Below are 25027 nucleotides of genomic sequence, written 5' to 3' on the forward strand. Positions count from 1 at the left end.
ACCTGCCAGAGGGGAGATTGAGATGAGCTCTGAGGCAGAAGCTCTTCCCTGTGAGGGTGCTGAGGCGCTGGCACAGACTTTTCCCAGAGAAGCTGTGGCTGCCCCATCCCTGGCAGTGTTCAAGGCCAGGTTGGACACAGGGGCTTGGAGCAACCTGCTCTAGTGGAAGGTGTCCCTGCCCGTGGCAGGGGGTTGGGACTGGGTGAGCTTTAAGGTCCCTTCCAACCCAAACCAGTCTGTGACTCTTATGGATCCTTTATATGGATGCCTAAGCATTCTCTCTGTAAAACCACCCCTGAAGCCCAGCAGCACTCACAACCAGCACTGCACATCCACGCACAGGGTGGGAGGGGACACAGCACATCACTAAGGTACCTGACTCCTGCACGTGCCATGCCCCACCTGAGGCCCAGCCCTGCCCAAGGCCCATGGACCATCTGTGTCAGCAGGGAGAAGACAGGGGGAGGATTTTGTAAACCCAGACTTTAATTGTTCTGTATCCAAATAGAAACAACACTTTAAATTTTGGCAGCACCACTGCTGTTGGCAGAACCACCCTCATTGCTTTGCAGTTCTTCATCCAGGTTTCTTGTGGGTTTATTTCTGTTCGACTTCTCCTATTTTTAAATTAAAACAAAATAAAATATGAAATTGCTATTGAAGATCTGTTTTGCTGCTGTACTGGTGAGTTACAAAAGTAATATATTCAATGACCTGGGATGCAAAATAGAAGAATGGCAATGAGATGGAAGGGTGAAGGGTGATACCGAAATGAATATGAGTTTCTAGAAAGGAAGAGCTCTCAGCAGGTTATGGTACCTCCTGGCACAGACACAAGGAAGTCGGGGGCATCCCAGCAAACTGGAAAAGCATTAGGTGACTTATTGATTTTGACACAGAATTCTTAATGTTTTTAGTTAAAATTGGATAGCGTGGAGGATCAGTCACCTCATTGCTATTCCATCAGATTAATAAATTGTCCTATAAGGAGGTCAGAAAATTAGTATAGCCCTTTCTCTCTCTGGTTAAATGAAAAATGGTGGCATGACACACATAACTACAGATGGATAGATAGATAGATATACATACACATACACAGACACATATTTATCTGTACAGCTGAAAGACACTGTGGAGAACTACCAAAAGTCTATTCTAAAGACAAATAGAACCAATCATAGAATCATAAAATAGTTTGGGTTGGAAGAGACCTTCGAAGGTCACCTAGTCCATCCATTTTCCACCTTTGCCCTGGAATTCAGTGAAATGGTACTAAGAACAACCATTTAATATGAAATAAATTGCTATTTCATGATTACAACTGTTTGACTCGGAACACCTTCAGAAGGTCGATGTGGCTGAAAGCTCTCCCCCAGCAGCACCTCCTGAAACATGCACACACAAGACCCCTCTGGTGGCTTTCACAGTCCTCCTTAGGTATTTTACAGACAGTACACACAGTTTTGAACAGAAAGCCAGTCTGAAGATCCCTTGTAAAAAGCAGGCACAGAAACATGACAGCCACCACCAGCATCAGCCCAAAGCCCTTCATCCTTGGCTCATCACTACACTGTTGGAAGGTCAGTAATGAGCTGTTTGTGGTGAGGAGCTCTCATCTCCCTAGAGCTGCCCCAGCACAGCTCCAGGCTCCTACAGAACCAAAGCTTTTTCTTCATACCTTCTGTTTCAGGGGGCGTTTGCCTCTGTATTCCTCCACAAATACACTGTAAACCACTTTAGTACAAATCTGAAAAGAAAGGTTGAGCTTTCAAAGACTGGATGAATCCCTCTGTACTCATAAACAGCAGGGAGGAGGAGGAGAGAGATGCTGTAAGTGCTCAAACTGAGAGAAGATGATGGCGAAACCTTACCTTTCCATAAGTGCCTGAGCATTCACAAGAAAACAGCGGCTGAATGTCAAAAAAAGCTTCAAGTGACATTTGCCTTATTTAAATACCAAGAGGCATAAATCTGTAGGAACTCACCCTCATTAGGTCAGAGAATTACTTCAGGAGTAATTCTCTGCCCATCTCCTTGCACACTTACTGGCCAGTGGACATGTCCATCTCACCCATCAAGCACAAGTCATCTCCTCTGACTGCCACTGGGCTGCCCTCCTCTGAAAGCCTTGTCTTAGCGTCCTTCATACCCGAGGAGTTACAGGCAAATATTTACTCTTCATTACAATGATCCTCCGCTACACTGGCAAATGCTGGCTGGGTGAGAGAATCCTTCATGAAAAACAGATTACTGGGAAATGTTTCCCTCTCTGTTATTAGTAATCTGGATGTAATGAGAGGATTTGAGGCATCCCATGCACAGCAGCTGTGCCCTTGAGCAGTGGGAGAGGAGAGCAGCAGCACAGGCAGCACAGTCCAGCCTCTGCCTAATGCCCCAGGGGGAATATTCATTATAATCTACATAGCAAACAGCTGGGATGCCTGAAAAAAGGTGCTTGAGAAGATAGATTCAGCTCTCAAAGCAGAGAAAATCGATATCTGTGTGTTCTGAAGGAGAATCTCCTTACTTAGGATGAGTACAAATGTGTACGTTCACTATGGTGGCTCACAAATCAATAGTTCTCTTTGTCTCACTTTCACTACTCAGTGCTGTGCCTGTGGCAGCGTTTCAACACAGGAACATGCCAAGTCCCCCACCGTGTTCCAACACCAGGCAGCAGCTCTAACACACGCTATGCTTCCTCCCTGCATCTCACAAGGAACTTCAGGAACAGTTTTCATATTTGCGTTTTCAAGGGAAGATGTTTGGGTGTCTTTGATGGGCAAAAGCCACCTAAAGGAGACCCGGGCATGTGTACAGTAGATCCATTGGCAGGATGGTGACCTGCTGGGGTCTCTAAATCTTCAGACTTCCCAAGATCAGAAAATACTCTCATATCAGCTACTCTCTCAGTAATTCCATAGAGGTGGAGTACTTCAGCACAATAAAAAAGCAGCCCACTGTCGTCTTAAAACAGAGCTGGCCCATAGCACCCCTCTGCTTAAAGCCAAGATCGACACTGCAGCTCCCACATCCCTCTACATGCTAATTTAGACTCCCCTGAAAAACTTACTGTCTCATGGGATTTTGAGACAGGACTATCATTTCAGATTTCACCTTACGTGTGCAAAAGTTGCTCATGATACAATCTCCCTTAGACATCAATCTACTACCTGGACTAAGGTTTAAGGACCTGTAGCATTTTCAGACACGCTTTGCAAAGTACAAATTCTTTGATCTTCTTTTCCCTCCACCTCTTCCTTTTGGGAAAAGGATATTAAAAAAAAAATAATGGGAAAACATTGGCTCATTGCATGACTTGACACAAGTATCCGTGGAGGCCACCCAGCAGCTTACCTACCTGTGCACCCAATTCCTTCTCCAGGGTATATCTGTGGAAACGTACAGTGGGAATTCTCACTGAATTATTCTGACTTCAGCTTTGGTATGGTCAAATATGGGAAAGAGACAGTAAGATGTTTCCATATTTGGAAATACTGGAAATCTTTTGGGGTTTGGAATAGATAGATTAATTTGCAATGCCTGTGGAAAAGTGTTGGCTTCCACACTAATGTGCGGCAGCCACTCTCTGCAGCCTGAAGTCATTGCTTCTTAATGTGGAATCACAGACTGGTTTGTGTTGGAAGGGACCTTAAAGCTCACCCAGTTCCAACCCCCTGCCACGGGCAGGGACACCTTCCACTAGAGCAGGTTGCTCCAAGCCCCTGTGTCCAACCTGGCCTTGAACACTGCCAGGGATGGGGCAGCCACAGCTTCTCTGGGCACCCTGTGCCAGTGCCTCAGCACCCTCACAGGGAACAACTTCTGCCTAAGATCTGTTTGAAGAAACAAATCAGCAACAGAAAACAAATGAAACAGGGCACCTTCTAAAGTGCCAAGAAGGATTAAAAAAAAGGGAGCCTTCTGGAGCCAAAGCCATCCATAGTAATGCAGACTTAGTGGAGTGTTTCGCGCCTCATTTTCTGCCAGCTACACAAACAATAGCTGCTCTGGGCTAGAAACATCCTTGTTTTAATCATGAAATTTTAAAGGAACCAGAACACTGCACCAGATCCAGCCCAGCTGGGAGCGGGGGGCAGCAGCTACAGCCTTCTCCTGCAAAATTCCATTTAAAAATATGCAAACCATGTGCTGACAGCCATGAATGGTGTTACAGTTCATTAAAGAGAAATTAGGGATCCAAATTTCTGTGGCTAAGCACAGAAATCAGAACACGGGCTAGTTACAACTGCAAAGACAAATTAAAACAAAGCATGTTGCACCTGATATCAAAATGGAAACGAAGGATGAAATCACTGTTGATGAACACCCTCTCCCAAAGGTATGGAGGTTTAGAAATGCTGGAAAACTCCCTTTCCCTATTCAAAGGGCACAACGTGGGGTTCTCACTCATGTCATTTTCCCAGGTCACAATTTCATTGCATAAGGTGCCCTCCTCTGTAAATCAGCTACAGTGAACATTAGACTAGTCTCCAGAAAAGAATGGGTTTGATAACTGATCTGGTGGGAGCAACCCATGCACAACTCAACCAGAGATTTACAGACATTTTGGGAACTTGAATATTTGCCACTAAATCCATAACTTCAATGCCAAAAGTAGAAGCAACACTGGTTTTCTGCGGGGGTTGTTTTCAAAACCAAAGGGAGAAACAAAATGCAAACCCGTCTTCACAGTAAAGGCAGGACTGTACCTTCAGCAGTGCTCCGTGCATCAGAAATGGACAGGATTTCAGAGTTTGGGTGCAGAATTGCTCTTTGTGCTTTTACAACTGACATTGCCCACTAACACAAGTAGCTAAGGCATGGGCTAGTATGGCTAAATCATGTGGCAGACTGATTTAAAGCTCTGGGAGGCAGCAAGCATGGACAGTAGGCACGCATCAAGACTGCTCTGCAGCCTCAACTCTCTTCTCTGGTTGCGCTGGACACACCACAGCAACTCATCACTGTCACCACCTCCACCATCTGTATCTTCTGTTCCCCCAGCCTGCTCGGCTTGTACATCCCATCCTGAATTCAACTTTGTTCTCCACCCTTGTGTCTGAAAAAAAGCTGAAAGAAGGAAACTGCTTTCCCATTGCTGCTTCATAACGGCAGACACGGTGCCATCCTTCTGAATTCAAGTGGCATTTTTGGATGGCTTCAGTGCAAGACGCCAGTATGGGCCAACCACCCCAGACTGTGGAGGTGAATGGACCAACAGCCCTTCCTGTGCAGGAGGCTCCCAGACAAAGTCTTCCACCTTGGGATGCTCTGAGCCCGCAGGCATTGATGCACAGATGGGTTTGGTACCACTTATCCCTCCTAAACTTCCTCCCTTTAAAACGCTTGCTAGTTCTGCAGAAGCCACATCAGGGACCAGGAGAAGTTCCAAAATCTCAGTCTGGGTTCCCACTTCCAAAGTCCTGGCATTGCATTTCTTCCTGTGCTCCAACAGCAGGTTCTTCACTGCCAGATTTGTACAAACTGTAATTCCACAAGTAGCCACCGGAACCATGTTCTGAGTGGCAGAAAGCTTCAAGCTGGCCTCTGAAGACGTATTTGGGCTCCAATATGTGCTATAGGAATAAGCTCTGGATCCCTGCTCAGTGGAGCGGGCAGCTGGAGATGTGCCGAGCTGGGATGTGTGTGCATCTCCCAATCCCACCGTGGTACAAGGACGTGCCCATGTGTCCTTAACTGCATTCAATATCCCCCGCCCTTTAAAAAGGGAGGATGGAGATGACTTTTCATAACCACAAACAGCCTAGAAGAATGCTCAGACTGCCCTACTACATGATTGCACGTTGCGATACTGCTCTGCAATGCAGTTTTCATCCGCTATGATCTTAAAAGGACAATTGATTTTTAGGGACCAAGGGAAAACATGATTTCATCTCCTTTCATGCAAGCGGATATTTACAAGATACAAATCATAAAGATGACATGGCTACAACTACCAGATTACAACCTGTGCTAGACTGACATGGTTTGCAATTACTTCGCTTCTGCTACAGCTTAGCCCGGAAAATTTCTCCTACAAAATTATCTGTGTTGATATCAAGTCTGTGTTGCAGATAGATACATATAAAATCTGGGCAGCTCCTGGGCTTTTCCTCTGCAGACACCAGGCACTCTCAGCATCACCACAAACGGTAGTTAGAGCATTAAAAGGATCTCCAGTTCAAACGAGGGCACTGCAGGGAACACCTGACAGTGCAAATACACCGTGTTGATGTGAAAATACTGAAGAGCAGCAAGATGACAGAGTAGATGCATCAGTCCACAATCCACACACTCACAGCCAACTCCAAACCCCTAACCAGGGCTCACCACTGCATCTCCTCATCCTTCACACCTAACTAAGGCCACAGCAGCGACCGCTAACCCAAGTGATGCTAATTCAGTCAAATACCAAAATTCCCACGGGAATCCCAGTGCAGTAACCGGACAGCTCAAGGCAGAATCTGGCTTTTCAGGAAAATTGAAGCAGGAAGTTTTCTGAACTTTGTTAACTATCCATTTATATCAATTTATGCAACTAAAATCCAGCTCCAACCCCCTGCCACGGGCAGGGACACCTTCCACTAGACCAGGTTGCTCCAAGCCCTGTCCAACCTGGCCTTGAACACTGTCAGGGATGTGTCCCGCACCCTCCTGCCATCCCCCAGCACAAACAATAGCTGCACTTTGGTTTCTGCAGGATAATTTTAAGCTTTCATTTCAACATGCCTTGGCACAACCACTTTAAGAACAAGCAAATGCTGAAGTAAATTGCTCATTGGACTGGGAAATGAAGATGTGCTGATAGAAAGCCAGCAACTACTCCTGTGAATGTGCAGAGTAAGTACCAAGTGTCAGTGAGCATCTCCTGCCAACCAGCCAAGCTGGGTAAGACTTTTCTATCCACTTTCTCTTCTTTTAACAACCTGGTTTTGCAAATTCCAGCAGATGAGCAGAGAAACATGTAAAGTCAAAGTGGCTTCAAAACCATCGTGAACTCAAAACTAGTCAACACCTTTAAAACCAACAGCTGAAGGGCCACATTTATCCTTTTTTAGAAGCTATTATTGATGCTTCTAAATACCATCTCTTAGAAAACAACCAAAGAACCTTTCCCTGACCCACAGCAGGGGTAAGTGATGGTACCAGCTGTCCTCCTCGCTGCCCCATCCCAGGGGGGAGGATGTGAGGGAGCATCTCCTGCACCACCAACCAGCTAGTTTTACCAAGCACAAAATACCCCCCAAAAGAAAAACCATGTACAAACGTCCCTGCTTCCCTCTCCACTCTGGTTTTGCCATTCAACAGGCATCTACCACAGGCAGTTACAACTTTGATTGCTTTCCAAAAGCCTTGGTGGCACACTTGGGATAGCTGAAGCTTCTCACTTTACAAGATTTCCCACAGGAACTATATTTAGATGGGTTTTTAGCATCCTCATTTCCTCCCTTTTCAGGAGAAATGGTTCCTCAAGTCCACACAGCAGCCCCGACACATACCTTGCCCAGACCCAACCACACTCCTCACCCCTGATACCGCCTTTAGCTGTGGCTGCCCCACCCCTGGCAGTGTTCAAGACAAGCTTGGATGGGGCTTGGAGCAACCTGCTCTAGTGGAAGGTATCCCTGCCCGTGTCAGGGGTTGGAACTGGGGGAGCTTTAAGGTCCCTTCCAACACAAACCAGTTTGGGATTCTATGGTCTGTGGTCTCTGCCAGGAATGAAACCCCTCTGTGAATGGCATCAGTGATCTCTTGTCGCTGGCGTTTAATGGAAAAAAAATCATTAAAGAATCTCAATTGAAAGGAGATCTGTGTGACCAGCAGCAGATGAGACAAACCATTTCCCAACTTTAATGAGATTTCTCATCACAAGAGCCATAAAAGCAAGAATCATAATAATGGTATTAAAAATGACATATTTAATAACAAAACCAAGATGACTATTAAACACCACTTTAAGCCCCACAGTTAGAAAAGCAAATGATGCAAATCCCCAGTGTCTCAACCAGTGTCCCCATGTAACTTCTCGGCTCCCTGGATGGCTGCTAACCTGATGTTGGATCCACTCAGGTTGGGGTCAGATTCATAGAATCCCAGACTGGTTTGGGTTGGAAGGGACCTTAAAGCTCCTCCAATTCCAATCCCCTGCCACGGGCAGGGACACCTTCCACTAGAGCAGGTTGCTCCAAGCCCCTGTGTCCAACCTGGCCTTGAACACTGCCAGGGATGGGGCAGCCACAGCTTCTCTGGGAAAAGTCTGTGCCAGCACCTCAGCACCCTCACAGGGAACAACTTCTGCCCAAGAGCTCATCTCAATCTCCACTCCGGCAGGTTAAAGCCATTCCCTTGTCCTGTCTCTACAGGCCCTTGTGAAAAGCGCCTCTCCAAAATCCACAGATTCAGAAGATTGAAAACACAAATTCTGTCCAGAAGTTTTTTCTCTTCCTATTTATTTTTAAAGATGAATATTACAACCCACAAGACACCCAGCTTCAGAGCCATTGAACACCAACTCCCCACCTGAAGTCATAAAGATGGAGTTTCCCATCTCTACTATTTCACATTTTCCTGCATTGTTATAGGTTGAGAGGCCACGGAGGGGAACCAAGAGATGCCCCAAAGATTTCAACCCAGGAAGGAACTTGATGTATTTCATAGCACAGATCTTCAGCACCATTTACAGCGAGCTCCTGAACAGCTGCTTACACCAAGTGTGAAATTAGATTCCCTGCTTTAGCTCCCATTAATTAACTCCTGGAATCCACCTCAGTAATCACAGCAGTGCAACAGCCAGGGCTGGAGCTCCAGCTCCCCCCCCTCCTGGGTGTCCCTCCTCGTCTTCCTCTCAGCAAGGAGGCTTTTGTGACCAACAGACCCCCTTCAGCCCCACACCACTGCCTGGGCTGCCCTGGCCCCCACCTCATCAATTTATTGAGGGAGGGGATCCTGCCCCTCTGCTGCGCTCTGGGGAGACCCCCCCTGCAGTCCTGATCCAGCTCTGGGGCAACAGCACCAGAGGGACGTGGAGCTGCTGGAGCGAGGCCAGAGGAGGCCCCGGAGCTGCTGCGAGGGCTGGAGCAGCTCTGCTCTGGAGCCAGGCTGAGAGAGCTGGGCTGGGGCAGCCTGGAGAAGAGAAGGCTCCTGAAGGGGAGCCCTTAGAGCAGCTCCAGTGCCTAAAGGGGCTCCAGGAAACCTGGAGAGGGGCTTTGGACAAGGGATGGAGGGACAGGACAAGGGGAATGGCTTTAACCTGCCAGAGGGGAGACTGAGATGAGCTCTTAGGCAGAAGTTCTTCTTAAGAATAAGCTCACCACGACATGGGAATTAAATTAATTCCTGTAACACACCTTGGGAACATTTGGCCAATATGTATGTTTGCAGAGGAAGCACACAATGGTAGAGAGTTCTACAGCAAAAAGCGAAAGGATCTTTATCCTTTCCAAAGTGACTACAGCCTTCTAGACCCAGGCAGCCCCTGAATATAATCCTCTGGAAAGCAAAATTATGGTAAAACAAGGGAAAAAAACTCAGATATTACTATGCTCTCAGCAAAATCACCTTTGCCTACACTAAACAGAGCGCGCCAGCCAGGCTTAACAAAGCTGGGGCTGGATTTGCATACTGGTGCACAGAAAATGATAGTTTGCTGTTAAAAGTGAATGAAATCTGGGTGCTAAACTGGTGTGACTGACAAAGCCCAAGGAATTAAATCATCCTCCAGGTTTACCTTCAAAATAAGCACTGTGTGAAGTGAAACCAAGCTCCTCTGTTAGATTAGGGGGAAAAATAATTTTTTATCCTTCTGGTTTAAAATTATTTTTCTCTCTGTGCATCATTTTAATAGCAAAGCCAATGCCATCCAACAGAAGATGACACCATGTAGGCTGTCACTGCTGAAGGGACTTATTGAATGTATGAACCAGTCACCATGCTCATGGTCAATCTCCAACCCCAGCTTTACAGCTACTGAAGGTGGATGGTCACTGCTCAACCTTCTTCGCAGCCAGGAGTCCCTCTCAAGCAAGGCTTAGCACAAAGGATGTGCAGGTAGCTGCCTATGGATGTGCTGCCTCCTGCCCATAGCCCCCCTTCCCACAAGAGCTGGCAAGGGACCAGGAATCAGCCTGGCTGATGGACACTGGGCAAAGGAGAGAATCCCAGCCTGGTCTGGGTCAGAAAGAACCTTAAATTCATCCAGCTCCAACCCCCTGCCACGGGCAGGGACACCTTCCACTAGAGCAGGTTGCTCCAAGCCCCTGTGTCCAACCCGGCCTTGAACACTGCCAGGGATGGGGCAGCCACAGCTTCTCTGGGAAAAGTCTGTGCCAGCGCCTCAGCACCCTCACAGGGAAGAACTTCTGCCTAAGAGCTCATCTCAATCTCCCCTCTGGCAGGTTAAAACCATTCCCCTTGGCCTGTCCCTTCAGGCCCTTGTAAAATGAGGTCCCTGATCTCATCTGCGTGATGCTAGAGGAACACAGCTTAGAGATCCAGAACTAAGCAGCATGTTCTCAACATATGATTTATTGATATTTAAAATAATGTAATTATTAATATTGGTATTAAAGTATCAATAATCTACTTTTTTCTGGATTCTCATTTTAAGTATTACTTCCTCCCAATTCCCTCTTGTAAAGGGCAAGCTGTGACATTACTATTTCACCCTTCAGTAAAGCACAAATGAGATGTAACCAATAGCTCTGAGGAGCAGCCCAGGAGCTGCTGTGTTTTTCTAGCAGTGGTTCGCATGTGTTTCTAGGGACACACATCTAAAATTCCACCGTGATCACTTTAGGCACCACTGGCTCCTGTTGCATTAGAGTGTACCGCAGCCCCCTCAAATGGAAAGAAAAGTTAATATCAGATTAGATTTTGGCAAGTTTCTAGTGCAGCAGCACTCAACCTGGGTGAACTCCCCATGCTGGGGACCTCCTGAACCCAGGAATGTGACAGCCGGTATAAGATGAAAGGCTCCTTTTGAATTATTCACATGATCCATCTTATGAAATCGGAAAATAAGGATATAGGTCCCCAAACCCAACAGCAGTGATTTATGCTGAGTGTGGCACAGCACATTTCACTTGGAACTGAGACTCTAAGGGTGTTAATGCAGTGGCTCTCAGAGTAGAGAGTGCACTGAGATGCATTAGCCAACACAGATGAGGGCTGCAGTGTGCCCATCCTGTGCCCATGGGACCAAGAAGCACATGCCCAGGGATGGGCAGGGAACAATGATGATCACCCCTTTCGTCTCCCATAACACTTCTCCCTGCTCCATAACATGGTCCCATTTGCAAAATTTCTATGATTTATTTCCAGCCTTATGAAAAATAACTCCAGCATAAAATTTCAATCTCTTCACTTAACAGGATGTAATTCTGAGAGAATACACTAAATTATGCACTATCAAACCTTCAGAAATTCCACTTTCTCTCTGCTGTATCAGAGTAATTATTTCCGCATGAACTAATTCTTTGTGTTTCAGGGTAAAATCTTTAAACACTTATTTCTACAAGGATTTCAGTTATAAATTAGATGTGGAATCTTGAAACCAATAAAGTAGAAACTAGAAACGCGATTCTCTTGCCTCATCCCTGGCAGTGTTCGAGGCCAGGTTGGACACAGGGGCTTGGAGCAACCTGCTCTAGTGGAAGGTATCTCTGCCCATGGCAGGGGGTTGGAACTGAGAGAGCTTTAAGGTCCCTTCCAACACAAACCATTCTATGAATTTTTATGCTGGTGTCTGAGCCTGAGTTCTTGAAATCAGTGGGAAGTCAACACAATATGAGGCCTGGTGGAGTGGTTTTGTTTCCTGGAGCCGTGGGGCTCTGTTTGGACTTTTCTGTGCTGCTTCATCCATTCTCCAAAACAAGCTCTCCCCTCAGCTACAGAAACTTCATCACCCCGTTTTGCATGCGGTAGGCTGAACTAAATTTGTAATAAAAATCAATGCAATTCTACTTAGCTACTCCAGGGAAGGATCTATGGCACGCTTCAAACTGGGGAATTTAATTAATTTTCCTTATTTATACTCTGGCCAGTGAACCAAGATTCATTTTTACCTCGTTAAGTTTATTTACACTTATATAGTGGGAGCTGATGGAGAAACACGTGAAGTCAACCAGAAAACATCCACTGACTCCTAATTGTAACTGGCTAAAAATACCATGAAAATCGCTATAAACTTGCTTCCCACGATTAAAAATGTTGAACAGGCATCGCTGCTTCACTGGATTAGTAATAATAATTATTAATAATAATAACGACACAAGCCCTCCCACTCCCTGTGTCCTCCCTGGGGACATGCCACCCACCTGCACATCCCTGGGCCTGAAGGACCAAAGCTACCAGCCAAAGGGCTGGCAGGTCCTCACCAAGGAACCACCCTGAGCTTCCACCTTTGGGGACCTTCCAGTCCGCTCCAAGCTGCTCATGGGCATCAGCACAGAACTGCCATGGTTCCCCGACATTTGTATTTACATTGAGGTTTCCTTAGAATCAGCTTCCAAAGAGGTATTTCAATGGTATTTTTAATTTCCCAGATTAAATATAATTGCAGTCTTAAATTATCTGAAGGACACTTTTGTGGCACGGGTTTACTCAGGTCGCAATCACATTAGAGAAACTGTTTAGGAGAAAATTAACACCCCATTAGCCTTTGAGAATCTGTTCTATTTTGGGGAATGCTGTGAAATTATTGCCTTGTCTAACACATCACACTGAGGATTTTCTATCAGAAGGGGCAAGATTCAATAGATGCAAATTCTACAAGATCAGATCAATCTACTAAGACCACAGAATTTCTTCCTCCATCAGATGCTGGTTTTGCATTAAGTTTACACTACACACAGATGGGATTCAGTACGGCAAATTTAGATCAAAGATTAAGAACATATTGGTTGAAACAAGATGTTGCCTACAAGAAATCTGGAGCCTACAAAAAACCTGGAGAGGGGCTTTGGACAAGGGCCTGTAGGGACAGGACAAGGGGAATGGCTTTAACCTGCCAGAGGGGAGGTTGAGATGAGCTCTGAGGCAGAAGCTCTTCCCCGTGAGGGTGCTGAGGCGCTGGCACAGGGTGCCCAGAGAAGCTGTGGCTGCCCCATCCCTGGCAGTGTTCAAGGCCAGGTTGGACACAGGGGCTTGGAGCAACCTGCTCTAGTGGAAGATGTCCCGGCCCATGGCAGGGGGTTGGAACTGGATGAGCTTTAAGGTCCCTTCCAACCCAAACCACTCTGGGATTCTACGTCTATGAAACCCACACTACAGCTTCATTTCATAACATCAAAATCAGCCCATTTCGCCCCCCAAATATGAAAAATAAAGCTGGCTGATCATACTATGAAATATATTTATAATATTAAAAATCCCACATTTCCCTTCTCACTGATAATACACCTCAAATTTTCCCTAGTGCAAGAGAAATGCAGACAAACAAATGTCTCTCCTGTTGCATCTTTCCACCTTTTACATAGATCTCAGCAAAATTTGTTCTTTTGTCCTGCTCTCAAAATCACAACAGTGTTTCTGGTGGGTACCAATAAGCAGTTCAGGAGGTATGGCTTTGTCTCCTTGGACCCTGAATTATTTTGCACTACAGCAACATTACATCGTAACCTTATTAAGCCTTGGCAATCCATGCAAAGTTCCTAATGGTTTAATCGCATAGATAAATTTAAGGAAACAACAACAGCCACCACAAAAACGTGTTCCTTCAGCACTGATTTAAAACTCACAATCACAAACAGTAATTCCCCTCCATTCATCTTCTCCTAGAAGGGGGTAATAACAACTCTCTTCTTGAAACTATTCTTGCAAGACCTATTTCTTTATTTCAGTCAATTGCTTTTTTCTTCTAAGACTTCTGTTCCATTTATAATATACCAGGTTTAGTGAAGACTCTGCTTTAAGCTACAGAAATCTCAAGTAAATTTGAGTCTGCAACAGAAAAAAACATGAAGCAGGAGAATCCCTTATTGGAAAGTCTTCCAGGGGGAGGAATGGTGTCTCTTATAGCTAACGAGGAGGAGCTGAACTGATGCAAAATTAAATGTTTGAACTCCCCGACACATGAAACAGCCCCAGCCTTGCGATAATGCTTCAGGGACACTGGTGGGCAGGTTGGCACCTCAGGAGCTGTGTGGGAATGGAGACCTTTCAAGGCCACGGCCTGGAGCAACCTGCTCTAGTGGAAGGTGTCCCTGCCCGTGGCAGGGGGTTGAAACTGGGTTAGCTTTAAGGTCCCTCCAACCCAAACCAGTGTATTATATGATTCTATGGACCCCCAGTAGTCCTGTGTGCCATGGGTGGGAGGAATTCAGCCCTTAAGGCAGAGACCAAGACCCAGAAATATCCCACCGGTCCTGTCCCCATTCCAACCCCTTTCTTTAAGCATGAGATCAAGAGAGTGAGGGCATCCACGTCCCACCAAGGCAGGATTTCACACTCCCGAGACAGAGATTAAGATATCATGAGGCTGGCCAAATAATCACCAAGCATGAAAGAGCAAGAAGTGATACACAGTGTGCTTTTAGCTTGCTCCCCACATGCTGTAGCAAGGGGAGCTGACAGCACAGCCCAGGAGACCCATCCTGCTGGGGAAAGAGCAAAACATCACCAATGCAGACAAAGTTTCTCAAAGTGCCTTTGCTTTCTGCAGGGAAAATTGCTAACTGCCCCATTAGTGTTAATCTTCCAAGTGTAGCAGCAATAACTGCCTGGTCTGCACCACTTACTTGTCTCTTGAATGGGGAAAAACCACTTTTCAGGTGTTTTAACAGTGTAAATGCTATTACTGACACGTGAAATCTGATTTAAACACTCTACAGCAGTGTAAGGGCATTTTTCAAAGAAGAAAAACCCCTACTCCTTGTTTTAACAAGCAGTTAAACATACAGTAAATTAAGTCTGACTTTAGTGACATTTACCAAGCAAAAGAGCTGGGCCTGAATGAAAGGATTTGGGTGGTTTGTCTTTTCTAACTCCTATGTGAAACGTTTAATTAAGTTTTTGCTGTTGTTGACATCGTGATACTACATTCAAGACATTGAACCACTACATCTGGTTCACACCAGAGAAAATAGCTCTTTACCTAAGACCATGGCATGAATGAAGCAGGACTAGTTTGTAACTGATACCCCAATAGCTTGGTTGTAGGATTCTTGCAAGAGATAAGATGAAGTACGCCAGCCGTACATTCCCTCTGGAAGTGTATTTTACACCACCAGAAAATTTTCCCTTCTACTATTAGTCACGTCAATGATATTCCAGGAAAAGGAGGATTGGAGATGTTCTTTCCTATAGGTACATAAGACATCATCTTAATGTTTGGAAATCACCATCTATTTGTACAGACTAAGTGCATCAAGACCCATAAAGCCAGTTTAGCCCATCCATAATTTGCATCAATAAATGGTCCGTGATGAACTTTATTTTTCACCAGGGATGGTGTAAAAAATGTGCAATATGAAGAGGTTCTCCCTGAGATCACTCTGCCTCTCCTCCTCACGCAATATGTTTGCCTTAGTAACCCAAAGAAAGGGCTGAATTTTCACACAAATAATAAGAACTGTCTTAGGAACAATCATCCCGTTTCTTAGAGTCTTAATTGGGCAGCTGAGCACTTGCAGCTTCCAGCAGAGATTTACTGTCCAACGGGAGGAAAAAATTGATACTCATTTGAATGTGATCCCTGGCATTATTTCAGCTCAGAAACCCACTGTACGTGCGTGCCCTCCCCTGCACGTGGCAACACAGATACGCAACAGAAAAGCAATTTTATGCTGAATATTAGCTCGAGCAGGAAGTTATCACTTTAATAACTATAAACATTCATTTGCCTGCTTCGTTACACAGCATTAAAGCTGGGCAGATCATTTACAACAAGCTTGTTAGAACTACTCGGTATTCATAGTCAAGCCTGTTTTACTGCGAGGCACGTAGGACACCCAGGAAAAGCTTCCTGAGCAGATAAAACACCCCGTTTCTGGTTGGAATTGCTCATTTGATTTTCATAGAATCACAGAGTGGTTTGTGTTGGAAGGGACCTTAAAGCTCATCCAGTTCCATCCCCCTACCATGGGCAGGGACACCTTCCACTAGAGCAGGTTGCTCCAAGCCCCTGTGTCCAACCTGGCCTTGAACACTGCCAGGGATGGGGCAGCCACAGCTTCTCTGGGCACCCTGTGCCAGCACCTCAGCACCCTCACAGGGAAGAACTTCTGCCTTATATCCAACCTAAATCTCCCCTGTTTCAGTTTGAATCCATCACCCCTTGTCCTACCGCTACAGTCCCTGATGAAGCATCTCCTCCAGCATCCTTTTAGGCCCTCTTCAGATACTGGAAGGATCAATTTTGCCAAATTGTTATTTCTTGCTCACCTAACACCTAGGAATTCTGCTATACTTAATGGCTAGACTATCTTAAATAACAGATGCACAAGGAGAATTACCACAGAATGAATCCTCTTAACGATAGGAATAAGTACCTGCAGAAATGAGCCCTGCAGAGCGCAGAGCCAGGAGAAACCATCCGAATGCCCACAACTGCACAAGCTTTCCAAGTATTTACTCACTGGATTACATTTTTTAATTAGTATCATTAAGAAAGAAAAAACATTCACAGTTTCTGCAGAGGTTGGACCAATTTCCTCATCCCCAAAGCCTGTTGGGAGGAGATGAGTGGAACAAGCCTCCAGGTAAGTGAAAGACACCAGAGACGTCTGACCTTGCTCCTTAATCTCTTAAATTCCATTCCTGAAATACAAAATCTATTTCTTACAGACAAATTTTACCTCACCTCACTTGTTCCATCTCACCTTTGGCAACAGTAAGAACCCAGGGAGGCGGAAGACATGAGGCTGAAATAGCCATCGCTTACGCTTGCAGTGGGGGAGAAGCTGCTTCTTCCCAAAACCACCCCAAAAATAATTGAGTGGTTGTTGTTACAAAAACGTGTTTTATATCAGCAGAATGCGCTAATGAAGCAAGCTGACAGCCACATGAAAGAGTATGTAGGAAAACGCTGGCATTAAGAGCTGGTTTTAACATAGAATGTTGCTTGGCCGTTAAGGTACTGATAGGGAAAATACTTAGTCACTTCCCAGCTGTTGTGTGGCAGCCTAAAACATTAAATTTAAACCATTAAATAATTGTGAAAGCAGGAGAACAGGTGGCAAATGGTTTATATGGCAGATGGTGCCTTTTTTAGTATTGGTACTCGCTGCTAATTTACGGAATCCGTAACCACAGGCTCAAATCTTACCTTTTTCACTCTAATAATTCAGAAATTGCATGTGAAAGTAAGAAAATAAGTACCCCAATTCTTAATAGAGTACCATAAAAGTGGGATTAGAGATTACCAGATATCCCATCCCTGAATTGCTTCATGTAACTGCTGACACTCCCAAAGTTTATGGCATTTGGGTAGTTTTTTTACGATAGTCCTCTTCAAAGACTTGGCTTCATAGTGCTGGAAAATTAAGTTTTCTCTTTACCAGCAGAGCACATACGCATGAAGATGCAGCACAGTAGGTAGCTGCATCTCCACAAGCTCCTATTTAGCCTTTATGTTAAATCTGGCACAAAAACTAAGATAACAGCAAGGCTGGCATTAAATATTTAAGGGAAGATTTTGCCTCGTACATGTATGAGCAGAACCACCAGTAGATGAAAAAAGATGAAAGGAAGAAAAAGGAATGAACAACCCAAAACAGAGCTCCGATAGCATTGCTGGAACCTTCTCCATTTTAACTCATTGATGTGGAAACAGTTCAGAGAAACAGAATCAGAGAATGGTTTGGATTGAAGGGACCTTAAAGCTCCTCCCGTTCCAACCCCCTGCCACGGGCAGGGACCCCTTCCACTAGAGCAGGTTGCTCCAAGCCCCTGTGTCCAACCTGGCCTTGAACACTGCCAGGGATGGGGCAGCCACAGCTTCTCTGGGCACCCTGTGCCAGCACCTCAGCACCCTCATAGTGAATGTGCCTTTCAGGTGGATATGAAAACCAGATACACTTTATCATCTGGAATTATTACCAAATAAAAATAATAATAAATAGAAAAACTTCAGTACACACACTCCCCATGCACATTCATCAATGTCAGGAATTTTTCAGTGCACCTAAGTCTGGGGAAAGAGACACACAACACTCACCTCTGCTCCCTCCTTCCCTGCTTTCAACATTGCTTCTACTCCTCACTTCCAAAAAGCGACTACAGCAGTTACCTAACCCTCACACGGACTGCACATCACGTCGACACAGCTCCCAGTCCAGGCAATGGCAGAAACCATCTCTTATAGATCAGAAATTACTATTGTCAATTGTATGAGCAGTAAATGAACCCAAACACAAAACGAGAAGGACACTGGTATTCAAGGTCAACTCCCAAAGCACTAAGACAAGGTTTTGTAATATCTATTTATACAAGCGACCACATCATATTGATATTCAATTTGGTTTCAGATTTTGATCATACAATCCCAGGATCCCACCTCAAGGATCATCTGGTCCAACCTTTCTTATCAAAGCATGACCTAGACTAGACGTCCAGCCTGTGATGCTAGATCACTGCGGGTGACGCCCTTGTTGATGTTCTCCAGCATCCTGTTGGCTTTCTTTGCCACAGCTGCACACTGTTCACTCCTACTGAGCTGGTGTCAACCAGGATTCCCAGGTCCCTTTCCACAGAGCTGCTCCCAGCCAGGCAGATCCCAGCCTGTGCTGCACTCCAGGATTGTGCTTACCCAGGAAAATGTCAAGTCCAGAGGCATTAAAAGGAGAAAGTTCATGTCCTGTACTTGGAGGGACTGAGGCTGCAGCAGGCTCCCAGGCAAAAGGAAGCCTCTGACAGCTGAAAATCAGAAACAATTCCAGGCCACTGACCCCAGAATAGTTGATTACGATAATGTCTGGTCCAGGTAGTGATGCCGTGCTCCAAGCTGGCATTTAGCCTCGGTACAGGGACACTGAGTCCTAGACATAAACCCACATATAAACCCATATATCAACACCTGAGCATGAACTTCCAAGGGTGAGATAAATGCGTGCCCCTCTGCCTTTTCTTTTTGACTGCTCACTGGCAGTCAAAGCCTTGCTTGTATCTTCATTCTGCGTTATGCTGTTGTAACATGCAGCCATATACTCCCAGAAGATCAGAGACCACCTCATGCAGAGACAAATAGGTTCCTTAACCTTAGATATAGAGAATTCTACATTTCTTCTTTTCCATGCATTTATTTCATTGCTAAAAGTTTCAAAGATCAGCACGGTGCCAAACTAATAGGCAACAATAAAAACACCTACAGAAACTTCTCCCATATCACAGCCAAGAGCCATGTGCTCTTGACCAGCACATCGCATCCTCATCTGCTTATAACCTGGACCAGAGACCCAGCAGGGATCTTTCACAGCATCCCGCACAGGGACAGGCTACAAAAGGGTTTAAATTCCCCAAATATCCTGTACTTTGCTATAGCTCTACTTCTGATTTTCTTTCACAAAATGTATCATAGAGTTATAGACTCACAGACCGGTTTGTGTTGGAAGGGACCTTAAAGCTCATCCAGCTCCAACCCCTGCCACGGGCAGGGACACCTTCCACTAGAGCAGGTTGCTCCAAGCCCCTGTGTCCAACCTGGCCTTGAACACTGCCAGGGATGGGGCAGCCACAGCTTCTCTGGGCACCCTGTGCCAGCGCCTCAGCACCCTCACAGGGAAGAGCTTCTGCCTGAGATCCCATCTAATGTTAAATAAATGCTGTTAAAATGAACTTGTAAAAATTACCAGCACATTCTGCGCCCTCTCAGCTCTCCTTAATTCACCAGACCTGGCAATTTGCTTCAAGGAAGCTCCAAGAAATTCCCTCTGTGAGGCTGAAAAATGCCAGAGCCTGGACTCTCACCCACAGCCCCACCTCCATAGCAGTCCACCTTGTTTATCTCACATACTATTACTTACCAGCTCACCAAGCTCACTAATGAGGCTGGCAGGAGGTAACAGAGCCATAAGGCTGCAAAACTAATCATATTAAAAGGCCTCTTTAAAAATAAATATTCAATTATAAGATTATCGATTGAACAAACTGCTGTGATTAAAAACACAGAACTACACAAGGCACTATTATAATACCAATCTCCAGGATAGCAATTTAACAATGTATAAGTAAGTGTACAACATTCAGCCTCACGGGCACCAATATACATGTAGATTTAAATTGGAAATAATTTAATATTTGGTTTCCTAAATTCATTCCTATTAGGTGAGCATTGCTTTGCATAAACTATAGACAAGGAGAACATGGAAAGTTCATTAATTATCATGTTACTTTATAAATCACAGATGGATCAAAAAAAAGCAGCCACCCCCAGGGTGCACGGATTATGCTCCTCTCCAAGATGTGTTCCTCTTTGAGAACAATAAATCATTGTTAATAAATGCCCACACACAATATTTTTAACAGAGAGGCTGACAGAGTTACAAAGCACTTGGGGCTACCTGTGCATTAGATTATGCTTCCTTGATGCTTTCATAGAATAGAATCCCAGAGTGGTTTGTGTTGGAAGGGACCTTAAAGCTCATCCAGTTCCAACCCCTGCCACGGGCAGGGACACCTTCCACTAGAGCAGGTTGCTCCAAGCCCCTGTGTCCAACCTGGCCTTGAACACTGCCAGGGATGGGGCAGCCACAGCTTCTCTGGGCACCCTGTGCCAGCGCCTCAGCACCCTCACAGGGAAGAGCTTCTGCCTCAGAGCTCAGCTCAATCTCCCCTCTGGCAGGTTAAAGCCATTCCCCTTGGCCTGTCCCTACAGGCCCTTGCCCAAAGCCCCTCTCCAGGTTTCTTGTAGCCCCTTTAGGCACTGGAGCTGCTCTAAGGTCTCCCTGGAGCCTTCTCTTCTCCGGGCTGAACCAGTCCAGTTTTTGCCAGTTTCTCCCAACCGAACTCATCCCCTTTGAATTTCCACATGTGAATTCAAGCAGCAACAAAAAAAAAAGACAAGCCTGAACCTCCAAGAGAGACCCTGGAGCTCCACAGAGCATCCTTGTCCTCCAAAGGACAACCAGGATCTCTGCAGGGGTGAGGACAAGGACCCATCCCTGGCTCTGCCCCACGCTCCATCCTGGACCTGCTCCATCCAAATTCATACAGGGATTAACCTACAAATCAGTCTTATATCCCTCCCCTGCCCCATCCCTGCCCTCTGCCCACCCCAGCGGCTGGTCCTCTGCTCCCTACAGGGCTTTGGGATCCCAACAGATGCTCACTTACAAACAGGCAACGTGGTTTCTGAGAGTCAAATATTACTCCATGGGAAGCAGCACCAACTCCCTGCCCTACAGCAGTGATTACTGTGCTTTCTGCTCTTACTTAGGTACTGTCCTTTCTTGACAGTCTGAAAGACTTGTACCTTTATTGCTACAGGTCTGTTTGCTCTTCAGACTCCCTAAACACAAAAACACTGTGGGATGCCCTCAGCAGGCATTTAACTGGGTGATCTTAATGAGTGCTCAACAGGAACAATAATTACTGAGCTACATTTCTCTTGAAGAGATTTCATCCAAACACCAAGCCCCACAACTGCATGCTGCCTGTGAAATCCAATCTCGCTGTATCTTGCTGTGTTTCACTTCAAGTACCAAAAAGATGGAAAATGCACCCTAATCTAAATTTTTAACTTAATTGGAATATAACATTTCTATATTTAGCTACCATCAGCATTCCAAGTAGGTTCCAAAATTACCCTGCAGACTTTAAAGCAGCCAGACCTCCCCAGCGAGTCAGGGGTGCCAGAGTGCCACATGCGAAAAGCTGCTACACAAAGTCATGCTAAGAAAAGAGCATTTTACCCAGTAAGCAAGCCCCTGTAAACCATCAGAAAACACACAAAACCAGGGCTACGCTCTTCCAGAGTATTTGATAACTATAAACACCCAAACAACCTACTTCAATCTTAATCAAATAATATTATATGTCAAGCAGATACCTTTCGACTGCCAACATTGCAACCCAGGATCTGCTGTGAAGCCTTGGTGCCACTAAGACCATGTTTTCTTATAGAAGTCACTGAGATAACAGAGGAAACAGCATCTGCTGCCTGTAAACATCACAATGACATCAAAACTCCATGTACTTCTGCAGCATTTAAGTCACTTTCAGCACACGGTTCCAGAGAACACCTCTAAACCCCGTAAGAAAATAGCTTTAATTCCAGACTGCAGCAACACCACCAATACCCCCCAAACAGGCACCAAAACACACTCGGAAGCCCTTCTGTTGCAAAGGAAACATAAAAGCGGCTCCTCAGAGCCACCAGGATTGACCTTACCTGGAAAAGGTGAAGCCAGAACCGGTATTTTGATAGGGGAGAAGGTGAGGACGTGGCAGGGCTGGACACTCGGCGCCGGAGGTCCCTGGGGGGGCTCGGGCTCCCCTGACACCATCGCCGCGGTGGCCAACGCCAGGGTCTGATTGCCACCGACAGCTTTAAGGCTATTCTGGCAAGCACCTGCAGAAGGGTGAGACACAACAGGCTTCATTTTTAACTGGAAACCAGTGCATTTACATACTTTCAGCAGGCTGAATTTCAACACAAGATAGAACAAAACTCTGTGACATTCCCACCCGGCCCCCACTGTTCGCATGTGTCCCTTGGTGAGACACTAGATTTTTAATATATTACACATTTTCTACAGACTCTCAAAGCCCCTTTCCTACTAAATTCATAGAATCCCAGACTGGTTTGGGTTGGCGGGGGGCTTAAAGCTCATCCAGCTCCAACCCCCTGCCACGGGCAGGGACACCTTCCACTAGAGCAGGTTGCTCCAAGCCCCTGTGCCCAACCTGGCCTTGAACACTGTCAGGGATGGGGCAGCCACAGCTTCTCTGGGCACCCTGTGCCAGCGCCTCAGCACCCTCACAGGGAAGAGCTTCTGCCTTATATTGAACTTCCCCTGTTTCAGTTTGAACCCATTCCCCCTTGTCCTGTCTCTACAGCCCCTAATGAAGTGTCCCTCTCCAGCACCCCTGAGGCCTCCTTCAGCTCCTAGAAGGCTGCTCTGAGCTCTCCACGCAGCCTAATCATTATTCTCAAAGTCTTAGCCTACAGTTGCTGCATTTTTTTGATATTAAAACCCCATATATGTGAACATATCATTATAACCCAGAGGGACAAGACAGCAGTGAGTCATATAGAGACTGTGCAAAGTTATTAGGTTTAAATGGAGGGGGGGGGACGACCCTTAATAAAAAAGTCAAATATTTGAACATGTTAGTTGGCATTTTCTGCAGCTCCCACAGTTTCAGAACAATCCATCAGCAACCTGCTCTAGTGGAAGGTGTCCCTGTCTGTGGCAGGGGGTTAGAACTGGATAAGCTTTAAGGTCCCTTCCAGGCCAAACCATTCTATGACCACCTTAGTCTGAATTCTCCTAAATATAAGTTGTCTGACTGCAAATCTGAATGTTTCTTTTACCTACTATATTCACCATCACCCAACATTAGGGTTATCTGCCCCACTGTTCTCCTGTGTTATGCACACAAGCACCTGAGTTTCAGTAGTTCTACATACTAATCTCCTTCATCTTGCAAACACATGATGCAGGAAACTTTCAATGGTTTTAGATGGGAACTCAGAACCTAAATCAAGGCTCCAATGTACTTTAGAGTAGGCAATATTTACCTGTAAATCTAAGAAACATGCAGGGAAGACCTTCAGAGCTCAATCTCGGCTGAGTATGTTAAATAAACAAGAAAATGAATAGTCAAAATCTTAAGGAGAAAAGCTAATTTGACAAACACCAGCTGTTGCTCACTCTGCGCTGAGCTGGGTAGGAAAAATTAAGCAATCATTAGCTTATTATGTCATTCAGCAAACGTCTCTCGTTCATGTGGAAATCCTTCAGGCAACCAGAGCCAACTGTAGCTCTGCAGAAGAAAAATCACTGTTTGATCAGGCTCCCCACTTCAGGTATTCCATGATTTTGTAGGATTTCTGTTCCTACATACAGCTCAGCAAGGAAACAGGGAATGGGACCACGACCGGTGCTTGGGAAGTGTGACCATGGAGTGGGTGATGCAGCCCCACAACACTGATGCTCCATGCAAGGCAACTGCAGCCAAGCAAGCTCGGTTAAGATCCTATTCCCCTACACACAGACATAACACGGGTGCCTCATCCAGGCTCTTCCATCCTGCTCTGGCTCCAGACACTTAAAAAGTTTTGACTTTCAGATGCCAAGTGCTGTTTTGGTCCCAGTTAGCATTAGGCAAAGAGGGGTCAGTGGGTTTTGGAAAGGACCCTGCTTTAATTGCAGCTAATTGGAGCTCCTGAGGCTATTACGTTAGCTTTTGGCATAAACAATATCATAAACAATTATTTGCCAACAAAATAAGCTCTGCAACAGCAAAACAGAAGTCAAATATTTCCAGTAAGCACCATAAAAACCTTCTATTATTCCTACTGTATCTGTCAATGCCAAGAACAATTCACTTCAAACATCTGCACATGCACAAATTAATAGACACACAGGCAAAACCACCCTAAAAATATTCAAGTTTTGTTCATTCAACCATGGATAATGAAAACCAGATTCTTCTGCCAGAGTCACAATGGAAATGAAAATAAATACTCCATGTACATTTGCCCAGAGAAGCTGTGGCTGCCCCATCCCTGGCAGTGTTCAAGGCCAGGTTGGACACAGGGGCTTGGAGCAACCTGCTCTAGTGGAAGGTGTCCCTGCCCGTGGCAGGGGTTGGAGCTGGATGAGCTTTAAGGTCCCTTCCAACACAAACCACTCTGGGATTCTGTGATAAGAAATAATCAGTGTCCACCCAATCCAACTGTTCAATAAGTTTATTGTCTATTCACCCAAGAACAGGAACAGACTATTCGGTTAGACGGAACCCCTGGCCTCCAATATCCTGCTTTCATTCCTAATTCGAGCTGTCAGCAGTTGGGAAAAAATCTACAAAACATCATCTGTAACTCTCAGGAAAACAAATGTTGTCTGGAAAAAACTGACTTTCC

At 45.6% G+C, this 25027-nt stretch overlaps 1 protein-coding gene across 2 annotated transcripts in view; it reads right to left on the reverse strand.

Annotated features, from left to right (window-relative positions):
* The window catches only part of TCERG1L (transcription elongation regulator 1 like), a 78770-nt gene that overhangs the window by 43004 nt on the left and 10739 nt on the right, over positions 1-25027 (reverse strand). For both annotated transcript variants that reach the window (XM_030488509.1, XM_030488508.1), the window contains exon 4: positions 22328-22507. In XM_030488509.1, the coding sequence (XP_030344369.1) occupies positions 22328-22507 (180 nt within the window). The remainder of the gene's footprint in view (positions 1-22327; positions 22508-25027) is intronic.

Source organism: Strigops habroptila, chromosome 5 (assembly GCF_004027225.2).
Source record: "Strigops habroptila isolate Jane chromosome 5, bStrHab1.2.pri, whole genome shotgun sequence".
NCBI lineage: Eukaryota > Metazoa > Chordata > Aves > Psittaciformes > Psittacidae > Strigops > Strigops habroptila.